Source organism: Protopterus annectens, chromosome 9.part0 (assembly GCF_019279795.1).
Source record: "Protopterus annectens isolate FY-2018-M chromosome 9.part0, PAN1.0, whole genome shotgun sequence".
Lineage (NCBI taxonomy): Eukaryota > Metazoa > Chordata > Ceratodontiformes > Protopteridae > Protopterus > Protopterus annectens.
The window spans coordinates 1,336,529,256-1,336,547,478 of NC_056743.1; the positions used below are offsets into that span (position 1 = coordinate 1,336,529,256).

Below are 18,223 nucleotides of genomic sequence, written 5' to 3' on the forward strand. Positions count from 1 at the left end.
AGCTCTTGTTATAGAGTTTTATGTACCAGCTTTTAAAGATTTAGGTCTTTGGTTTTGGTATTTATGAAGCTATTAGCCTTGTATTTCAGGACAATTGGATCTCTACCTGTGTAGAGGGCAAGGCATAGAGTCTGCAGAATATCGAATAGAAGTTCAGTGCTTCTAGTCGCTTTGTAGCTCAGTGTTTTTAAGCCCATGATTTTCTAAGTTGGGAGCCTCTGTGGTTTTCTAGATGTTAGGTATGTACATCACTGGACATGTCAAAGGGGATGTTGAACTCTATAACTGGCTTAATCAATGCTGAATTTAAGGGAACGATGACCTCCAGATCTGCATCAATATTTCCTTAGCAATTATCTGTGCTAAGTAGAAAGACTTTCTGACTACTGTTGTCACTTGACTGAGATAGGAATTACCAAGCCCTTGTTCAAAGGTCCCAAACTGTATTTTAATTTTGTTGTGGGGGTACTGTCTACTGTGTGCTAAGGGGAGGGACTGTCTACATTTTTTCCTGAGTTGCAGGGATCAAATATCTTGCCAGCATAGATTACACTAACTTTAGACCAGGAAGCAGTTTTAAACCTAAATATGAATGTTGCAAAAGCAGCTGCAGCAGACCCACTGCAAAATATGTCTGAAAGTGCTTCTGGCGACAAAATGATCAGGAAAGCGAGAACGAATGGACTCCAAGTTGCAGCTGCCTGTCTAGGAGCCAGATAACACTGCTTACATAACCTGAACAGTCCATTCCTTAAAAATATTTGATCCCTTGACCTCAAGGGGAAAACATCTGTTCTAAGCCTTAGGGGTAGACTAAATATGTCCAATGTTATTTTGCCATTGATTGCAAAACCTTAACTCTGGCTAGTTTTCAGCATGCCAGTCATCATGGCACATCAACTAAATGCCTGTAGGTTATATACCTCAGGAGGACGACATTATTTCACTTTAACCAGTCAAGATATAGCTATCATACACAGTACAATACAACAACTGCTTACATGCAGGAATGGTATAAAACAAATTAAATGACCTTTCCAGATACAAAACTACATATTCTAAGCCAAGACCAGCAGTGTTTCATACATTTTATTTAACATACTTCTTAGAGACAAGCTTTTATCCTCCAGCTTAGAATGATTCACCATAACAGGTTCTACCCATCTGGATTACACATTTTTTTCTGTAAGCAAGTGGCTGCTTACTGTACAATGTCTACACTTAATTGCAAACATGTTAAGCACCAAAACTTACTAAAAAAAAAAAAAAAAAAAATACTGTTATATGGTGCCACTCACCTAGTGAGTAAACAAGCAGCAGCTCACCTGACATACTGAGCACAAATTACAATGGTTAACTCCTAAGAGATGCACAGTAGATGGATGACTGAGCCTTACCACACAAATGAACTTGAACATGCATGGTCTATGGCAGAAAGGTCAATCACTCAGGTATGTCAGACTTGTCCATTCCCACCAGTACAGAATTAAAGCAGTTTCAATAACTAAACAAGTGCAAAATGTTTTCCAACACACACTGCCAGATTCAGCTTACATAAGTCCGGTAAAAAGCAAAGAAAAAGTCCACCATGAAATGGTCAAAAAACAAAGAACCGCTATACTTTTCTTCAATCATAGCAGAATTTTTTCAGTATTCTCCAAATTCTTGTATCTGAATGGGAAATAATTTTCAACTCAAGGGGAAGTCAAAACAAGTCACTAGTATTCATCCAGTGTATCAGCTCGTGGAATGGACAGACCCCGTTCCTTCAGGGCCTGGATCTTGAGCTTTTCTGCTTCCTGTTTGATCTGTTGTTCTACTCTCTGCTCTTCCAGAATCTCCTCAATAGATACCTGCTGCAGAGTGGTGTCACTTTCTTTTTCCAAGTCCTTAAAAAAGAGAGAGAAAGATTTTCAAAAGTTGATTAAAATAAATAGTCACCTCATTAACAGTAGCTATCAGTGTTAAATCAGCAGAGAATTGCTGCAAGAGGATGACATGGAAGTTACACATCTGCATCACACTGTCAGTTAAAGTTAATTGTGAATCCGCTCTAAATACCTGCCCATATGCATGTTGTTTATGAAATCACATCACATTATAGCCAGCACAAGAACACTTGCAACTGTTCTGCCTGTTGCCTCACCTTCCCCTTATAAACCTTTCCCACTCTCTAAACCAATTCTGACAAGTCATTTTATGCATCCATCGTTTTTTTTTTTTAAATACTACTTAGCTCAAAGAAATTACTCCCTTATACTAGTTTGTGACCCCTGCTACCCGCTTCCCCTTCAACTGTTACCACAATGTCCCCCTTTTATTATCTTGTGCATACCAAAAAGAGCTCTCCAATCAAACTATATGGGTACTATTAATCATCTCTTCTAAGAGTCTTCCTCTAAATTCTTTCACAGTTGCATTCACTTCTCTGTATTTGGCCTCCCATAACTGCATGCAAAACTCCAGTATGGCAACCAGAGCCACATCCAGGTCCCCTAGAGTAATGCAGTAACTGGACTTTGAAGACTGACCCACTGCAGATGCATTGCAGCATTCTACTTGCCCTGGCTTTTTTTGCCTGTTGAATTACAGATAGTAAAATGGTGGCTTATTGACTCCATTTCAAAGATACCACCCCTCAGTTTGTACTTTTTCCAATGGTTGCTTTGCCCAAAATGCAGCATGTTTCATTTATCTGCATTAAACCTCAGCTACCATTTTCTGTTCACTTGGTCAATATTTTTTTAGATTCCTTGCTAGGCTAACTCCTCTGTCCTCAACCACTTCCTCACATCATCTACAGAAAGCAAATCCTGTTTTGATGTCTACTATCAAGCCAGAAAAATACTGAAAAGCACCAGTCTCTGCAAACACCACTGTTCCACACTACAAACAACTCGTCAAATGATGAAAAGCACCACTCAGCAAAGATTACGGCACACCACAAGTTACCCATCTATCTCTTTCCTTCTACCCTTCAAGATTTAATGCAAGTTCCTGGCCGTTTAACTTCAATTTACTTAGACAAAGAATGATTATAAAGTAAATAAAATATTGCATACAAAAATGAATAGTAAATCATAACTAGGAAAACATACATAGCTTAAATTGGCTAAAAAGACAAAAGCTTTACATTTACCTGGAGGTTTAAAAACTCTTGAGGGCCAGGTTGTTTGAATCTGTAAATTTAGAGGAGTCCTTTTGCCACCCCAGTGCTACATTTCAAAGTTTCAGGCCTTGGATGGAAAAAGCACTAATACCTGAAAACCCTAGCTGTGCCTTAACAGACTGCAGCCTTTGTTTGGGAAGCACAGCATGCAGAAAATCTGAAACCAGGCCAAAAGGTCATGCAACTATGAGCAGAGCCCCCCCCCCCCCCCCAACCAAAGTCATGCAAAGCTAAATCATGACCAGAACATAAACCAGTGATCAACAGGCAGCCATGGAATTCACACAGGACCTGTGTAACAGTGGTCAACTAGATACCACTCCTTAAGTAGCCAAGGTGTGGAAGTTTCAAATGGCAAATAGCTGTAAAATGTTAAGTTGACAATCTGGGAGCTCAAGCGGGAGGAAAACACTATATGAACATGGGATGGTCTGTTGTGGAGAGTAAGGGGCTTAATCAGAGTGATGCTCCAGAGATAGAAGCAGGAAGATTTGACAGCAAAATTAAACATAGTCCTAGAGTGTTAATTTGAGGTCAGTAACACCCAAACTGCACTCCCTTGACAAATTCTAGCATGTCCCCAAAACAGGTGATGGCACTCAGCCCTGAGGTCTAAGGATCTGGAGCTGGTAATAATCCACTTCTTGTAGTCAAGGGTAGAAGAATTTATTTCTTCCACATCCATTTCCCTAGCATCTTCCTCTAAGCAAGTCACTCGTGTTAATGGGTGGCCATGAAAAGGGCTAGTTCTGTCTACTGGATTTAACTGGTTAACGAATGAAAAAATATATATATTTGGGACAAGACAGTTATTCCTTAGCATGGCATGAATAGCCATGGCTGAAGTATTTGATGTGTTGAGCATCAAATGGAGTGCATCCACTATGGGATGGTAAGCAAAGTTCTTGGCTAGCTTACTGATGTCAGGCACAGAGTTACACGGGAAGGAGGCGCAAAACTATATGTTGTTAGCACAATAGCATAAAATGCTACTTTGAACAATGTTGCCAATGGACAACATGTAGTGATGAGAGACCAAACAGAATCCTGAGGAACACTACAGGTGACCAGATAGGAAGACGAGGAATTCAACCTTGATGCTTCTGTGTGGGTATGTCCACACTGTTAACAGGCAAACCAATTCAGGACTAGAACAGTGACTCCAAAGTAAAACTTGAATTGGTCCAAAATGATCCATGAAAAGCTGTATTTAAGGCTGATTAAAGTACCCATTGGTCTTTTGCAACAAGGTAATAGCTGAACTCCCTGCAGTGCCATTTTCTACATTCTGTTTTGAACAAAAGCTGGAATGGAATGGACCATACAATTAATTTTCTCATAAATAAGAACCAAAGGAGGAAATGCTGGATATAGATCTATAATAGTTTAAATCAGGATTGAAGCACACCGATCAGGATGTAACAAAGGCTTTCATTAAGACCCCCCCCCCCCAATACTAGAGAGTGGGCAATCCGGACCATCAGTAGGCTCTTCTCTTTCAAAGAGATGGCAACCAATCTGTTTGGAAAGGGGTTCAAAGCACAGGTCATTGACTGTATGGTGGAAACGAGAGAGAGAGGGAGAGAAAGATAGTCTGTCACAGGAGATGGGACAAAAAAAAAAATCAAATGGACTCAAAATAGGATTTGCCCAATTAAGACTTTCCCATGCCCTTTTTCCACAGCCAGTGTAAAACCAGACTTGAGGCTAGCTTTCCAGCAAAAAAAAAAAAAAAAAGCTGCCAGATTACATTTTTCAGTAGAAATTATTTCAACCAGGTAGGCTGAACTGCACAAACTACCATCCATTCAGAAAAGGGTTACTGCTTGGGAAAAAATCCAGGACAAATAAGAATGGAAAGCTGACATCCTTCAGTTTTATCTATACCTAGGAAAATGATGATGATAGTCCAGGCAAACTTATCCACAAGTCAGCTAGACTGACCCAACCTGCACTCCAACTTTTGCCCTCCTCTCCTCAGATCTTGCAACTTTAAACTGAATTAAGGCTCTTAGGTACACAGCAAAGTGCCACGGTACAGACAGTGATCAGAAGTACCCTACTACAGGATTCAACCATATATTGTATTTCTGGCACAATACAAGGGGTTACTCTTGTATGCACAACACCTACATTGAGGAATTCCATCTTAGGTGCATCAAATCTGAATGAAAGCATACAGTAATGACACAAAGTCACAGGTTCTACCACTAACTCATTGGTTATCTTCTAGTTAGGAGTCAAAATACAACTTATGGTCATGAAAACAGGTAGCAGAGAGCCACCAGAGCAAACCTGAACACGGATTAAAACAGAGGAATTTTTTTTTCATAAAAGCAAGTCATCTGTTCTTTTGCTGAAGCCACACAGAACCAGCCACCTAGGGGACAACATAAAAGGACACAAGAAGGCAGTTAACCTCAGAGCGACATCCTTATACTGCCAGGTGCAAGAGAGACTAGGTACCTGCACTTTGCTTCTACTCCAATGGCAAATTCAAAGGTGCTGGCAGTCCAGATAAATTAATTCTTCACATTTATGATTGTGCAATAAAAAAATGCAAATGCCCCTCCACTTTACTTTATTGATCTATGGTACTGTATAATGGAATGGGCACTAAAGCCAGACTAATGTTAATGTCCAGTTAGCCTCCAATATAAATACCAGATAAGAGTTGTGCGACTTGCCCACCTGTGGCTTTGGTTAGGGTTCGGTACTTTAATACCAGGTACTTGGTAAGCCAGATGTTGTAGCTCACTTGTTGCCCAAGTCTATCCCAGACGGAATTAAAAGGAAATATGTCTGTATAGCTACCAGCATCAGCTAGGGCTGTACTCTGAAGCCCACTGTTGATTAAAAGGAATCGGGTTTACATCTTTTAAGTATTTCATGCTTCTTAATGTATAGTTAGTAATTTTTTCTGGGTTGGGGGAGGCCCTATTGAAGCAGCAGCAGCAGCATTACATCCCTGCTATAAACAAAATAGCAACCCATAACTGATAGAACTAACTGAAAAACAGGAAAACCTTAACATATAATTTAAATGGGGGTGGGGGAATGGGGAACGGGAACAGAGCACTGAATATTAACAGTCTAATTATGAGCATTAAATCAAGTAAACTGAGAAAAAGGTTGTATTAATCAGTAACACAAGCACCTTGCATCCAGCTCCCTCAAGTCAGATTAGTTCATAAATCCCCTGATTATAAAGCAAAAACGAAGTTTTAGGGTACGTTAACATTACTCACCACCTCAGTGGATGGAAATCAGTCTGACTGGAACACCAAAGCAAATCCATCACAAATTTAAGCAGCCTTACAACCAGAATGGCTTGACACCTCGGCAAGTAGTACACAAAACACCATGTATTCTAATCTTTTTGTGTGTGTTCTCTTACACCCCCCCAATCTTTTATTAATGTAATTACATCTTTTCCCCTTTCTGAGCACCTTATCTTACTAATTTCCACCAGCTCTCTCTACCCTCATCTTTCCTTTACTGAGTTACCCCTGTTGGCCAGTCTCATTTGTTCATATTGTTGACTTTCAATATCCACCCCCTACCCTTTCAATATGCTGAATTTCCTTTTCTTCCTTCCCTCCTCAGCCACATGAGCTACCATTCACTTCCACAACCCCTTCTTTACTGCTATCCACATACCTTTTTCGTTTCAACAGTAAATCTGCCCCATCTGTTGTCCCCCCCCCAAAAATATTAAAAATTACGGGAGTCTGCTTCAACAGCCTCATACCTGGTATTTCAGTATGTGGATCCATCTCTGTAAAGGAGTCCGTGGTAAGCACTAGGTAGCCTATCTACAAGAGGAGTGGTTTCTGGCCCACAAATTGTACTTATTGGCTGTTTGAGCATTTTTTTCTATCTCCTTCAACTTTCTGGTTTAAAAGCACACACTTGCACTGGTTTCCCACCTTTCCTGTAACTAGTGTAGTCCATAGATTTGCTGTATTCAAGACTGTTTTGTAAGCTTCCGATCCCCCCCCCAAGCCTTTCTGTGTCAAAGGAAAGGCTTCCAGCTTGTCAGTGGGAGTGGTAAGCACTAGGTAACCTACCACAAGAGGAGTGGTTTCTGGCCCCGAGTTTGTAGTTTATTGGCTGTTTGGGCAGTTTTTCCATCTCTCTCAACTTTCTGGTTTAAAAACCCACGTTGTGCTCGTTTACCGCCTTTCCTGTAACTAGTCTAGTTCAGCTACAGATATGCTGTATAGTACAGTTTTGTACCTACCATAAATGTAGATGTTCGAGTGCTAATACAGCTGCAGTCATAACAGATGGGTTATCCTGCCATCAGGCGGGTCCTCGGTCGGCCGAATTCCAAAGTCTAGGTCCGGCGTCGGTTGTCGTCGCTTCCTCCAGTGCGGCAGGGGTAGAAAAGAACCAGCCGACACCATCTTCTTCAGTTTTTCTTGCCCCAGATGTCAGGTGCCCCCAGAAGGAAGGCAAAACAAACTTATGTAATAATGCAATGTAAAATAATCAAAAAACAGTAGTTTGCAAGCAAATACACCATAAAAGAATACCCAATCAGGTTGTATGAGAAGGTGTTTGTCATAAGGCCTGTCCCAAGAGGGGATGGAGGAAGGGAAACCTGGACTGCAGCTGTATTAACACTCGAACATCTACTTTTATGGTAAGTACAAAACTGTACTATGTTCATCGTGCATACAGCTGCAGTCATAACAGATGGGTAGAATCCCAAAGCTAAAAAGGGGTGGCAGGCACTAAGTGGAACTAGGAGGAGCAAGGATGCCCTGCAAGACTGCAGTGGCAAAGCCCGCTCAAGATTTAGAGTAAAGTGGAAGGTGATAGTGCTTGGAGAAAGTGAGCACAGAACTCCAAGTGGCTGCTTCCAAAATGTCCTTGGTAGGAACCCCCCTGAGGAAAGCTGCAGAGGTAGCTGTGGCCCTTGTGGAGTGGGATCTGATGCTTGAAGGCACAGTTTTTCCATGAAATGAGTAACAAAAGCGTATGCAGTGGGCTATCCATTTTGAGATTGTCTGTTTGGAGACGGCCTTTCCTTGAGCACATGTAGCATAGGACACAAAGAGTTGCTCGGATTTTCTGAATGGCTTTGTCCTGTCCAAATAATAAGGAAGTTGTCTGTGAATGTCCAAGGAATGTAGCAGTCTTTCCCCTTTGTTTTGTGGGTTAGGATAAAAGGTAGGTAAGTGGATAGTCTGATTCAAGGCTACACTGGATGCTACCTTTGGCATAAAGGAAGGGTTGGTTCGTAAGGAAACTCTGTCCTGATGGAAAATGATGAACAGCCATGAGGGCCTGTAGTTCCGAAACCCTGCGTGCTGAGGTGATAGCCAGAAGGAAGGCTGTTTTCCATGACAAATATTGCAGTTCTGTTGAAGCAGCTGGCTCAAATGGAGGTAGGGTCAGTTTTTCCAAAATTAAGTTGAGGTCCCAAGCAGGTACTGGTGGTTTCCTTGGGGGTTTTATATTCTTAGCCCCTCTGAGGAACTGTCTTAAGAGAGGATGAGAGAATAAAGGAGGATCTGTGTTGTATTGTGCAGAAATGGCTGAAGCATGGATCTTGGAGGAGAAGGAAAGTCCACTGTTTAACATCTCAGCTAGGTACTGTAATATGTGAAGGTAAATTTATTACCCAAGGATTTTGGCCCTTTTTCTGATTCCAGGCACAAAACCGTTTCCATTTGGCGGAGTAGGCTTTTCTAGTAGAAGGTCTTCTGGCCTCCAAGATGACAGCCTGCACCTCCTTGGAGAGGAGGGTCTGTTGGGAAACAAAGGGATTTTCCATGCAGCTAGATTGAGGGTTTTCAGCTGACTGTGAAGAGTTTTGAAGTTGTGCTGGGACAAAAGAAGAGGCACTAGAGGCAGGATCCATGGTGGGGAATGCGTCAGGCTCTTCAGGAGTCTACCAGTGTTGTCTTGGCCAGTCTGGAGCAATGAGAATCATGTTTGGCCTCTCTGCTCTGGCTTTTAATAGAACTTTGGGCAGCAGAGGAAGAGGTGGAAAGGCATAGACTGTCAATGTTGTCCAATTGAAACAAAGTGCGTCCACTTTCCAGGCCTGTGGATGATAGGTCCTTGAGCAAAATTTTTTCAGTTGGTAATTTCTGTGGGTAGCAAAGAGATCTATGTCTGGCTGTCCCCATGCCCGAGTTATATTTGCGAAAACTTGAGGATGCAACTTCCATTTGTGTGGATCTGTCATATTTCTGCTTAGGCCATCTGCCAGTGTGTTTTCCTTCCCTGGCAGGAATTGTGCTTGAAGTTATATTTGCAATTCCAGAGCCGTGTTCCAAAGGGACATGGCTAGTCTGCACAGGGGGTATGAATGAGTCCCTCCCTGTTTGTTTATGTACCACATCACTGTGGTGCTGTCTGTCCTTATCAATAGCTGGCCTGGATGCAGTAGGTCTTTGAAGGCCATAATAGCATTTTGTACTGCTAGTATTTCCTTTTGATTGATGTGTAGATGCTTCTCTTTTTGGGACCATTTTCCCTGAATGCACTGATCTGTCATGTGCGCCCCCCAGGCGTAGTCCGAGGCGTCTGTTGTGATTTGATTTGCTTGAGGCATGCAGAAGGGGAGACCTATGTTTCTTTGGCATGCTTGAGCCCACCACAGAAATTCCTTTTGAAGACATGGAATGACTGGTATAATTGTTTCCAAACTGTGGCTGTGTTGAGACCATAAGATTTTAGGTACCATTGAAGTTTCCTCATATGCAGCTTTGCACATGGGATCAGCAGGATGCAAGATGCCATGAATCCCAGAGCCTGCAGGACTTTCCTTGCAGTCAGCCTGGTGAAGGTTGCCATTTTGCTGAAGTATTGAGATAGTTGCCATTGTTTCTCTGGCGTGAGGTAGGCCATCTGGGTGTTTGTATTCAAGCTAGCACCCAGGAAAATTATTGTTTGAGAGGGTATTAGTTTTGATTTCTTTTTGTTGACTGTGTATCCCAGAAAGTTCAACAGTTTTATTACAAACGCCATGTGTTTCAGAAGTATGTGCTTGCTGTCCGCTTGGATCAGGCAGTCATCCAGATATGGGTATATTTGTATCCCTTGAAGTCTGCAGAAGGCAATTACTGATGCCAGGCATTTCGTAAACACTCTGGGCACAGTAGATAAGCCAAAGGGCAATGCAGAGAATTGATAATGGGTTGAACCTGCAAGAAATCTGAGGTATCTTCTGCATTCTTGTCTGATAGGGACATGCAGGTATGCCTCCTTGAGGTCCAATGTTACCATCCAAGACTCCTTACCCAGCATGGGAAGAAGCTGCTGTAATGTGAGCATCTTGAATTTTGGTACGAGTAAATGTGTTTAATGCCCTCATGGTTAAAGTGGCCGAGGTGTACACCTTTTCCCCCCACCTTTCTAAAGCTCTGGAATCTCTCTGAAGGTAATGGGTTTTTAGCAGTAGAGGCCTTAATTCCCTTGGGACCCTGTGAAATAGTTTCTGGGTCAGCAGCATGGCTTTTGTATAGGAACTGGTGTGAATCAGGAACCCGGTAATACCAGGTTTAACAGGAGCTGGAGGTAGAGAATCTGGATTGAGGCTGGCTTCTGTGTACACATCATCTAATATATCCAAGACAGGAGGGATAGCCAGAGGCCTGTGCTGGGGTAGCAAGAGAAAATCCCTGAGCTTTTTCTTGGAATCTGAGTAATCTTGGCCTTTCCAGTGAAAGTGTTCCCTCAAGGTATGTAGGGTTTCCCCAAAGGAATAGTCCTCAGGGGGGGAGACTGAGGGAATGGACTCCTCAGCATCAGAGTCTTCAAAAGGGGAATATGAATATTCCTGGTCCTCAGAATGTTCTGAGGTAATAGAGGCTTGATCTGAGGAAGGGTAGTCTTCCTCCAATCTGGGCCTTTTGTTCGAGGGGGGTTGAGAACCCCTGATAAGAGTAATCAAATCCTCAGCCATTTTGAGCATCTGTTTTTTAGGCATGGGGCCTTGAGAGGGGGTCTGTGGACCTTGTTTTTTTAGTTTTCATGGCTGCTTTAGATTTTGTGAAAGCCTTAATGGAAAAGGAGGAAGGCCTGAAGACACCCCATGAGAAGTGGCAGGCCTGTCTAAACTCTGAGTTTCCCCGCCAAGAGTGACGTCGGTATCTGTAGTCGGAATGGGGGCAGAGGAGCCTGCGACCTCGGGCACTGAAGACACTGGTAACGAAGCGTCATCGGTACTCAGGGGCTGCGTAGGCGCCTCGCTGAGAACCGGAGCACCGGTAGTCGGCTTTAGCGTGGTGTCGGTAGAAGTCGCGGACCTCGTATGTCGGTCCTTATCTTTTCATCTTTTACTCAAAACTGGAGTCTGAGTATCCGACAATGTAATTAAATATTTTACCAAAATAGTGTTGGGCGAACTCCGCCAGACGCTTAATAGTGCGTTTGTTGAATCTAGCACAAAAACGGCAGGCCGAGACGTCGTGGTTTGGGCCTAAGCAAGGAATACAGAAAGAATGGAAATCCTTATGCGGTATTTGCTTCCCACATGAAATGCAATTATTAACTTTGTCTGACATCGGTCAGAGGCAAGAAAAGTTTCCCCAACAGGGTACTTAGCTTTCAAGAAGCCTTCGGCTGAAATATTTTCGTAAATCTCAGGAGCTGGCCGACCAGCACTTGCGAACTGCTTCTGCTTTGGGCACTGCGCGGCAAGAAAGACTGAAGATGGCGTCGGCTGGTTCTTTTATAACCCTGCCGCACTGACGTCAGGGAGGAAGCGACGACAACCGACGCCGGACCTAGACTTTGGAATTCGGCCGACCGAGGACCCGCCTGACGGTAGGATAACCCATCTGTTATGACTGCAGTTGTATGCACGATGAACATCCAGGACGGTTTGCAAGCCTCTGAGAGGTGCCAAAGTCTGCTCTTCAAATTTTCCCTTACACCTGCTAGTTCTCTCCTCTCCTGCACTTTTACTAGCTTATCAGTCTAGCACTTTACCATACCAGACTTCTTGTAGCAATTACTGTAGCACACAAAAGTGCTACCAGCACTAAACGTTCCAGTACTTATTAATGCCCACCCATCCAGGCATGTCTAAAAGGTCAGTTCCCTGCACTTTCTCCTGTTAACCTGGTGAAATTGGGCATCCTGTGGCAATGCAGCAACTGCCTCATGTACACAGACAACCCTCTTCTCCTACCTCCCAACACTCAGACTTGCGAGAGATGCACTTGTATATCCAAATTGGAAGCCACACACTCTCCAGCAGAGACCGGAATAGCTGGTCAAGAGAAGGTCAACACTTGCACCACACCACATGGAACACATAGCCCTCCAGAACACACACCAGCACTGCCTTCACACTTGCACCACACCACATGGAACACATAGCCCTCCAGAACACACACCAGCACTGCCTTCACATAAAAACACAAACCACACACCTACCTTCACAGAAGCTATCTACTCAAACAGCAAAGACCTCCAAGGCAGAAGCGCACTCTACCACCACAACAAATCATGAGACACACACCTCTCCTAAACAGTGTGCCACTCAACCAAAGCCCCTAAGGCAAAACAGCATGCCCAGCACACTAGTCATAGGTGACTTGTAGGTGTGGCACACTGATGTCCCACTCACTAGGTTGAATAAAGAGAACTTGTCAGGTACCAGGATCCGCCATATAACGCATGCACTCAGATCCCTCAACAACTATGACTCTGCTATACATGTGAGTGTGAATGACCTGAGACATATCTCCTTGGACTACATGAAAAGAGAACATGGAGGAGCTCACGGATTATGTTGCCCAGGTGGGTACGACCCTAGTCCTGAGCAGCATCCTACCATCACCCAGAATGATACCACAGTACAAGCAGAAAATGATGGATTTCAACAATTGGCTAAGTTTCTGGTGTCATTCTAAGGGGATCCAGTATCTGCCTGGGATGACAAGATTGACAGACCTCAATGTTTTGCCAGAGATGGCATGCATCTGTCACCCCAGGGCTTCTGGATACCGGACAAGGCTCTTCCCACCCCTATAGTGCCTTTTTTAGGTGGTGTTCCAAATATCAAATTACCACTGTAACAGCTACAAACAAATGCAATCTGTGGGTCATGCTGCTCAATGCTATAAGTCTAAATCTCAAAATGCACTCGCTCAAAGCACTCCTTAAAAAAGGAGAACACAGACATTTGTGTTGTAACAGAGACCTGGTTCAAGGTAGCAGAAGGCACCCCTGCACTACCAGGCTATAACTCATTCCACACCTTTCGGCCCCAGAACTTGGACCGAAGCTCCAAACATGGTGGTGTTTCCATATTCATACACCTCCAGACTGGTAGCCCAACATAATGCACGAGATACTTCAGGTACAGCTAATAGTGGGTAAGACAGCGATTCAGGTCGTAGCCTGTTATAGGTCCCCACCATGTCCCAAGACATTCACTCCACATTCCTAAGCACCCTAAAGAATACTAGGGTCCAACCTAACACACTCGTACTGGGCGACTTCAACTACCCGTCCATTAACTGGGAAAACTACTCCTATACCAATACACTTGCCGAAAGTCTCATGGAATTCATCAATTCCAATGCCCTGGACCAGCTTGTTCTTACCCCCACTAGAAGTAGCAACATCCTTTTCCTGGTCATTACTAACAGGGGCGACCATTGCTCTACACCAATAGTCAACTCCTCCCTGGTTAGATCTGACCACAAACTAAAGCACCTTGGAAACCCAAATCCCTCCCACCCCCGCAAAGGTAACCACCATGAAAAACTTCTCCAAAGCTAACTTTGGGGTCCTAAGAACAGAGGTGGCCAAGTTTTACAGCATCCATGCAAACGGATAATAGTTGCATGACCACTGAAGCATACACCAATGCACTGTACAAACACATACACAAATGCATGGGTCTTGCCATACCAAACAGAACTTAGACGCTCCCCTCCAAAACAAAAGGCAGCTAATCTGCCATAAACAAACTCTATAACAGGAGGAGGAAACTGATGCAGAATAAGGTGAAATCCCAAGACTGAAAAAACTCCCTTATCAGCCTCAACAAAAAGCTGAGATCCCTCATCAAGATCCCTCATCAAATCCTCTAAAGCTAGCTATGAAAACAGATTTGCAGCAGATAGCTATAGAAGGCCTTGTGGTTGTCTTTACTATGTAAAGAACCTTCATGGCAATACCCAGATTTCCTCTGAGCTACTGCACAATGGAACCTCCTATGCCGATCCAACAGATATTGCCAATATAATGGCAGACAGATTCAGTGCCAACTTTACCCCCCCAAAGGATCAATCACAATACCAGTAGATTGCCAGGCACCCAGTATTACTGCTGTACAGGTTAAAACAGCATTGTCCAAGGCCAAGAATACAGCTTCTATGGGACCTAACAATACCCTGGCAGTGTTCTACATGAACTACAGAGTGAAATGGCACCTCACCTGTGTCTCCTCTGTTCAATCACAGCCTCACCTCAGGCTTTGTCCCTATCAAATGGCACACTGCTATAGTCATTCCTCTCCATAAAGGAGGAGCAACGAGACTCTGGGAACTATAGCCCCATTAGCCTGACAAGTCTGATATGCAAAGCTCTGGAACGCATCATGAACCTAATAAACAAGGCTATAGGGAATCTCCAAACTCTGGATCCTACACAGTTTGGTTTTGTGAAGGGTAGCTCATTCCTGCTCAACTTGGTTGACTTAGAGTCCATCACCAGAGCTGTGGATGAAGGCAAGGTCGTTCATACAGCCTATCTTGATCTGGCCAAGGCCTTTGATACCATTCCCCACTCAGGAATCCTAGAAAAACTCACTAAGCTAGGCATCAACCCTATATCATAAGGTGGGTTGCAAATTGGCTAACAGACAGAAGCCACAGTGTGAAAGTAGCTGACTGCTGACCAATCACGAGTGGAGTCCCACAGGGATCGGTCATGGGTCCCCTAATGTTTGGTATCTACTTCTCAGAAGTCCAGTCCAACATGAAAGGATTCTGGCTGACAAAGATTGCAGATGATTGCAAGGTGGGAGCCATTAACTCCCCTAAGTGATGTTGACATCCTACAGAAAGGCCTCACTGAGACCAATGGCTGGTGTCAGAGCCTTGGCTTTAAGCCCAATGCCAAAAAATGTGTAGTCATCCCCTTTGGGAAAAACCCAGTTCCCATGAACTACATCAACTGTAGTCCACTGAACACAGAAGGCATTATAAAAGATCTGGGAACACAGGTTGACAGCAACCTCTCTTTTGACCACCAAACTGCCACTGTGGTCAGAAAGTCCTTCTATGCGGCATCTCATTACCAAGGGCTTTGCATCCAGAAAGAGAGAGGTCTTCCCGCATTAGGCCAATTAAGTACAGTGCCCTATTTGGCATGTACCTCACCAGACACCTGCAACAACTGGAGAGGCCACAAAAGTACCTAACAAAAAAGAGGATCCTAGGCCATAAACACTTGTCCTATATGGACAGACTCAAACTCCAATTAATCTCAGTCTCGTATCTTAGAGGCTATCTCTGCTCAACTTATACAGCCATGTCTGACCCAGCTCTGTTAGAAATGCTACATCTAAAGAAATCCCAATCCCTCTACACCACATGTTCCAGAGACCTCAACCTCATTACCACAATTAACAGAACGTGCTGGAGGGACAGATTCATAACCCAGAGACTGCCCATGCTATGGAATAGACTTCTCATACAAGTCAGCATACCTCACTGGCCCTCAAAGAGGAACCTTGATGAGTGAATGGAAAATTCATCCCGAGGATCACTCCAGTGGCTCTACTCTACACAGACATGGGAAACTAAGGTCGGGTGGCACGATACCAGGGTAATCCTATGGCCCAGGCTTGTAAAGGCTCCAGGGCCACTAGCCTAGTACACACCTATGAACAATGGTACAAGGTCAGCATTTACTGAACATGCTTTGAACTCTTATGTCCAACTATCTGCTTTATATAATGCAGATGCATGAAAGCTTCCAATACAGCCAGTAATGGAAAACACTGGATCCAGAAAAGTAGTAAACCCGAATGGGATTAAGTTAACAGACAGAACTGACTGTTGCATTGCAAACACATGCAGCACTTTTTCCCTTGAAAGCATGCACAGCACATTACTTTTAGACAGGCAGACAAGTTAGATTAAATGAACAAATGTTGAAAGAAGACTCTGTTAACTATGTTTGCAAGGGGGCATTAACACCTGCACCTACCATGTTTTAAAGGAGGACAGTGGAGGTATTGAGGGGGGTGACAGCCCTCTCACAAATAAAATAAGTTGTCCGCCCCTCTTGTTAAACTATCAAATTACATTAAAATTTTATACGGATGACAAGGAACCACTAAGAATTCTGGGTTCATTACCTTCTCAATACAAATCTCGGAGGTCTAGTCTCCCAACAGTATCACACTTTCGCTCGCATATCATCCACAAATGCTCTCAAGCATCACCCATATTTGTAGCATCCAGTAGTCTTCTGATACAGTCTACCAGGCCGCCCATTTGTCTCCCTCCAGCCTGACTTCATTTACGGCGGTTACTCTAAATTACAAGCTCATATGGAGACAATCAACAGTAGTACCTCATTTTCCACAAGGGCAGCATTACTTCAAGAACTAATCCTTTTACACCTAAAGTGGTCTCAGAGTTTACTATAAGCCAGTCTGTTAAACCTTGTCTTTTTTTTCATGAAAAGTGATCAGATTTTTTTCTCTTATGAAGGCAAGAGGGAAGGACAACAAGTGTCAAATGCACACAATTTACATTATGTTTTTATCTTCTGCACCTACAAACACCAGACTAACTATAAAATCTTTATTTTGTAAGCAAAATATATCCTGCTACCTTCACTAACATATTTCTGAAGTATCCTATTGTCAATTTTATCTCTGCCAGTACCCCACAATTATTTGCATATAACTCATTTTCAATATTCCCCAGCATGGCCTTCAGCTCTGCATTTTTTTTTCACAAAGGAACTGCCATCCATAACATGTTTTCCTCCATGGTAACCGTACTACCTGCATCTCCATGGTGTGTCAATCCGGTCTAGTGATCTAACTAAAACCTAATGAATATAATTGGCAGAACCATTCCTCACCTTTCAACGAGGAAGATCAGGCTATTATATGTTCAAAGACGCAAACGTTCGACTGTGTCTTTATCGAACTGAAAAGAACGAAAATGTAAAACAGCAAAAGGGCATATGAGCCATTTCTTTCCCTGGGAAAGAAAATCGTTTTTCACCTTTATTACTTTGCCGCTTTCCCCACTGTACTGCGATCTTGGAGTTGGTATATTTAGTTAGGGGGTGTGGAGCCCCCCACTTTGTTCTGTTTATAGTGATTTTTTTTATTGGACCAAGCGATTTCTTTCATTGGGAAAGAAATCGCTCATATGCCCTTTTGCTGTTTTAAATTTTAATTCTTTTCAGTTCGATAAAGATGCATTCGAAAGTTTGCGTCTTTTAACATATAATAGGGACTCTAAGATCATGGCAGCTCCTCCACCCAGTTCTTTGCCTAGAACTGCACAGTGCAATGAACCACACCTCGATTAATTTATCACACACTCCAAGACAAAATCTCTTTAAAGCAAGTACAACTAGATTCTTTTAAGACAATGGCTATAACCCTCAAGGTTAGGCTCATATACTGTGTACTTCTAGAGTGTTAGACTTATTAAAAACAAATCAGACTACATTACCTCATGTTATATTTGACAGAATTCTTCTGCTTTGTCACTTCTGGTTTCAAATTAAATAATCAAGTCTTCCTATCAAAGTTAATCCACATTAAATATTGCTCACTTAAGTGATACATCACATTTTAAATATACATTGCAAATTAAGAGCCCCAGTGTACTTTCCATCTAATCTAAAAAACATTCACATAATTATAGTCTGTCCCTCACTGAAGTCACATAACACTGGGGCACAGCCATAAACTAAAGGACAGGGAGCCCTGCATACTCAGGGGTGTATCCATTACAGTCTATGGAAGCATCTGCATGAACTCCCTTTGTTGATATCACAGAGGGTAAAGTTCAATGAACCTTTCAGTGACGTCATGGA

At 43.1% G+C, this 18,223-nt stretch overlaps 1 protein-coding gene across 2 annotated transcripts in view; it reads right to left on the minus strand.

The window, feature by feature from the left end:
- Positions 1 to 1,074: 1,074 nt before the first annotated feature.
- LSM1 (LSM1 homolog, mRNA degradation associated) overlaps positions 1,075 to 18,223 on the minus strand; it is a 257,561-nt gene continuing 240,412 nt past the window's right edge. For both annotated transcript variants that reach the window (XM_044084309.1, XM_044084308.1), the window contains one exon: positions 1,075 to 1,889. In XM_044084309.1, coding sequence (XP_043940244.1) covers positions 1,719 to 1,889 — 171 coding nt within the window. In that variant the 3' untranslated portion in view covers positions 1,075 to 1,718. The remainder of the gene's footprint in view (positions 1,890 to 18,223) is intronic.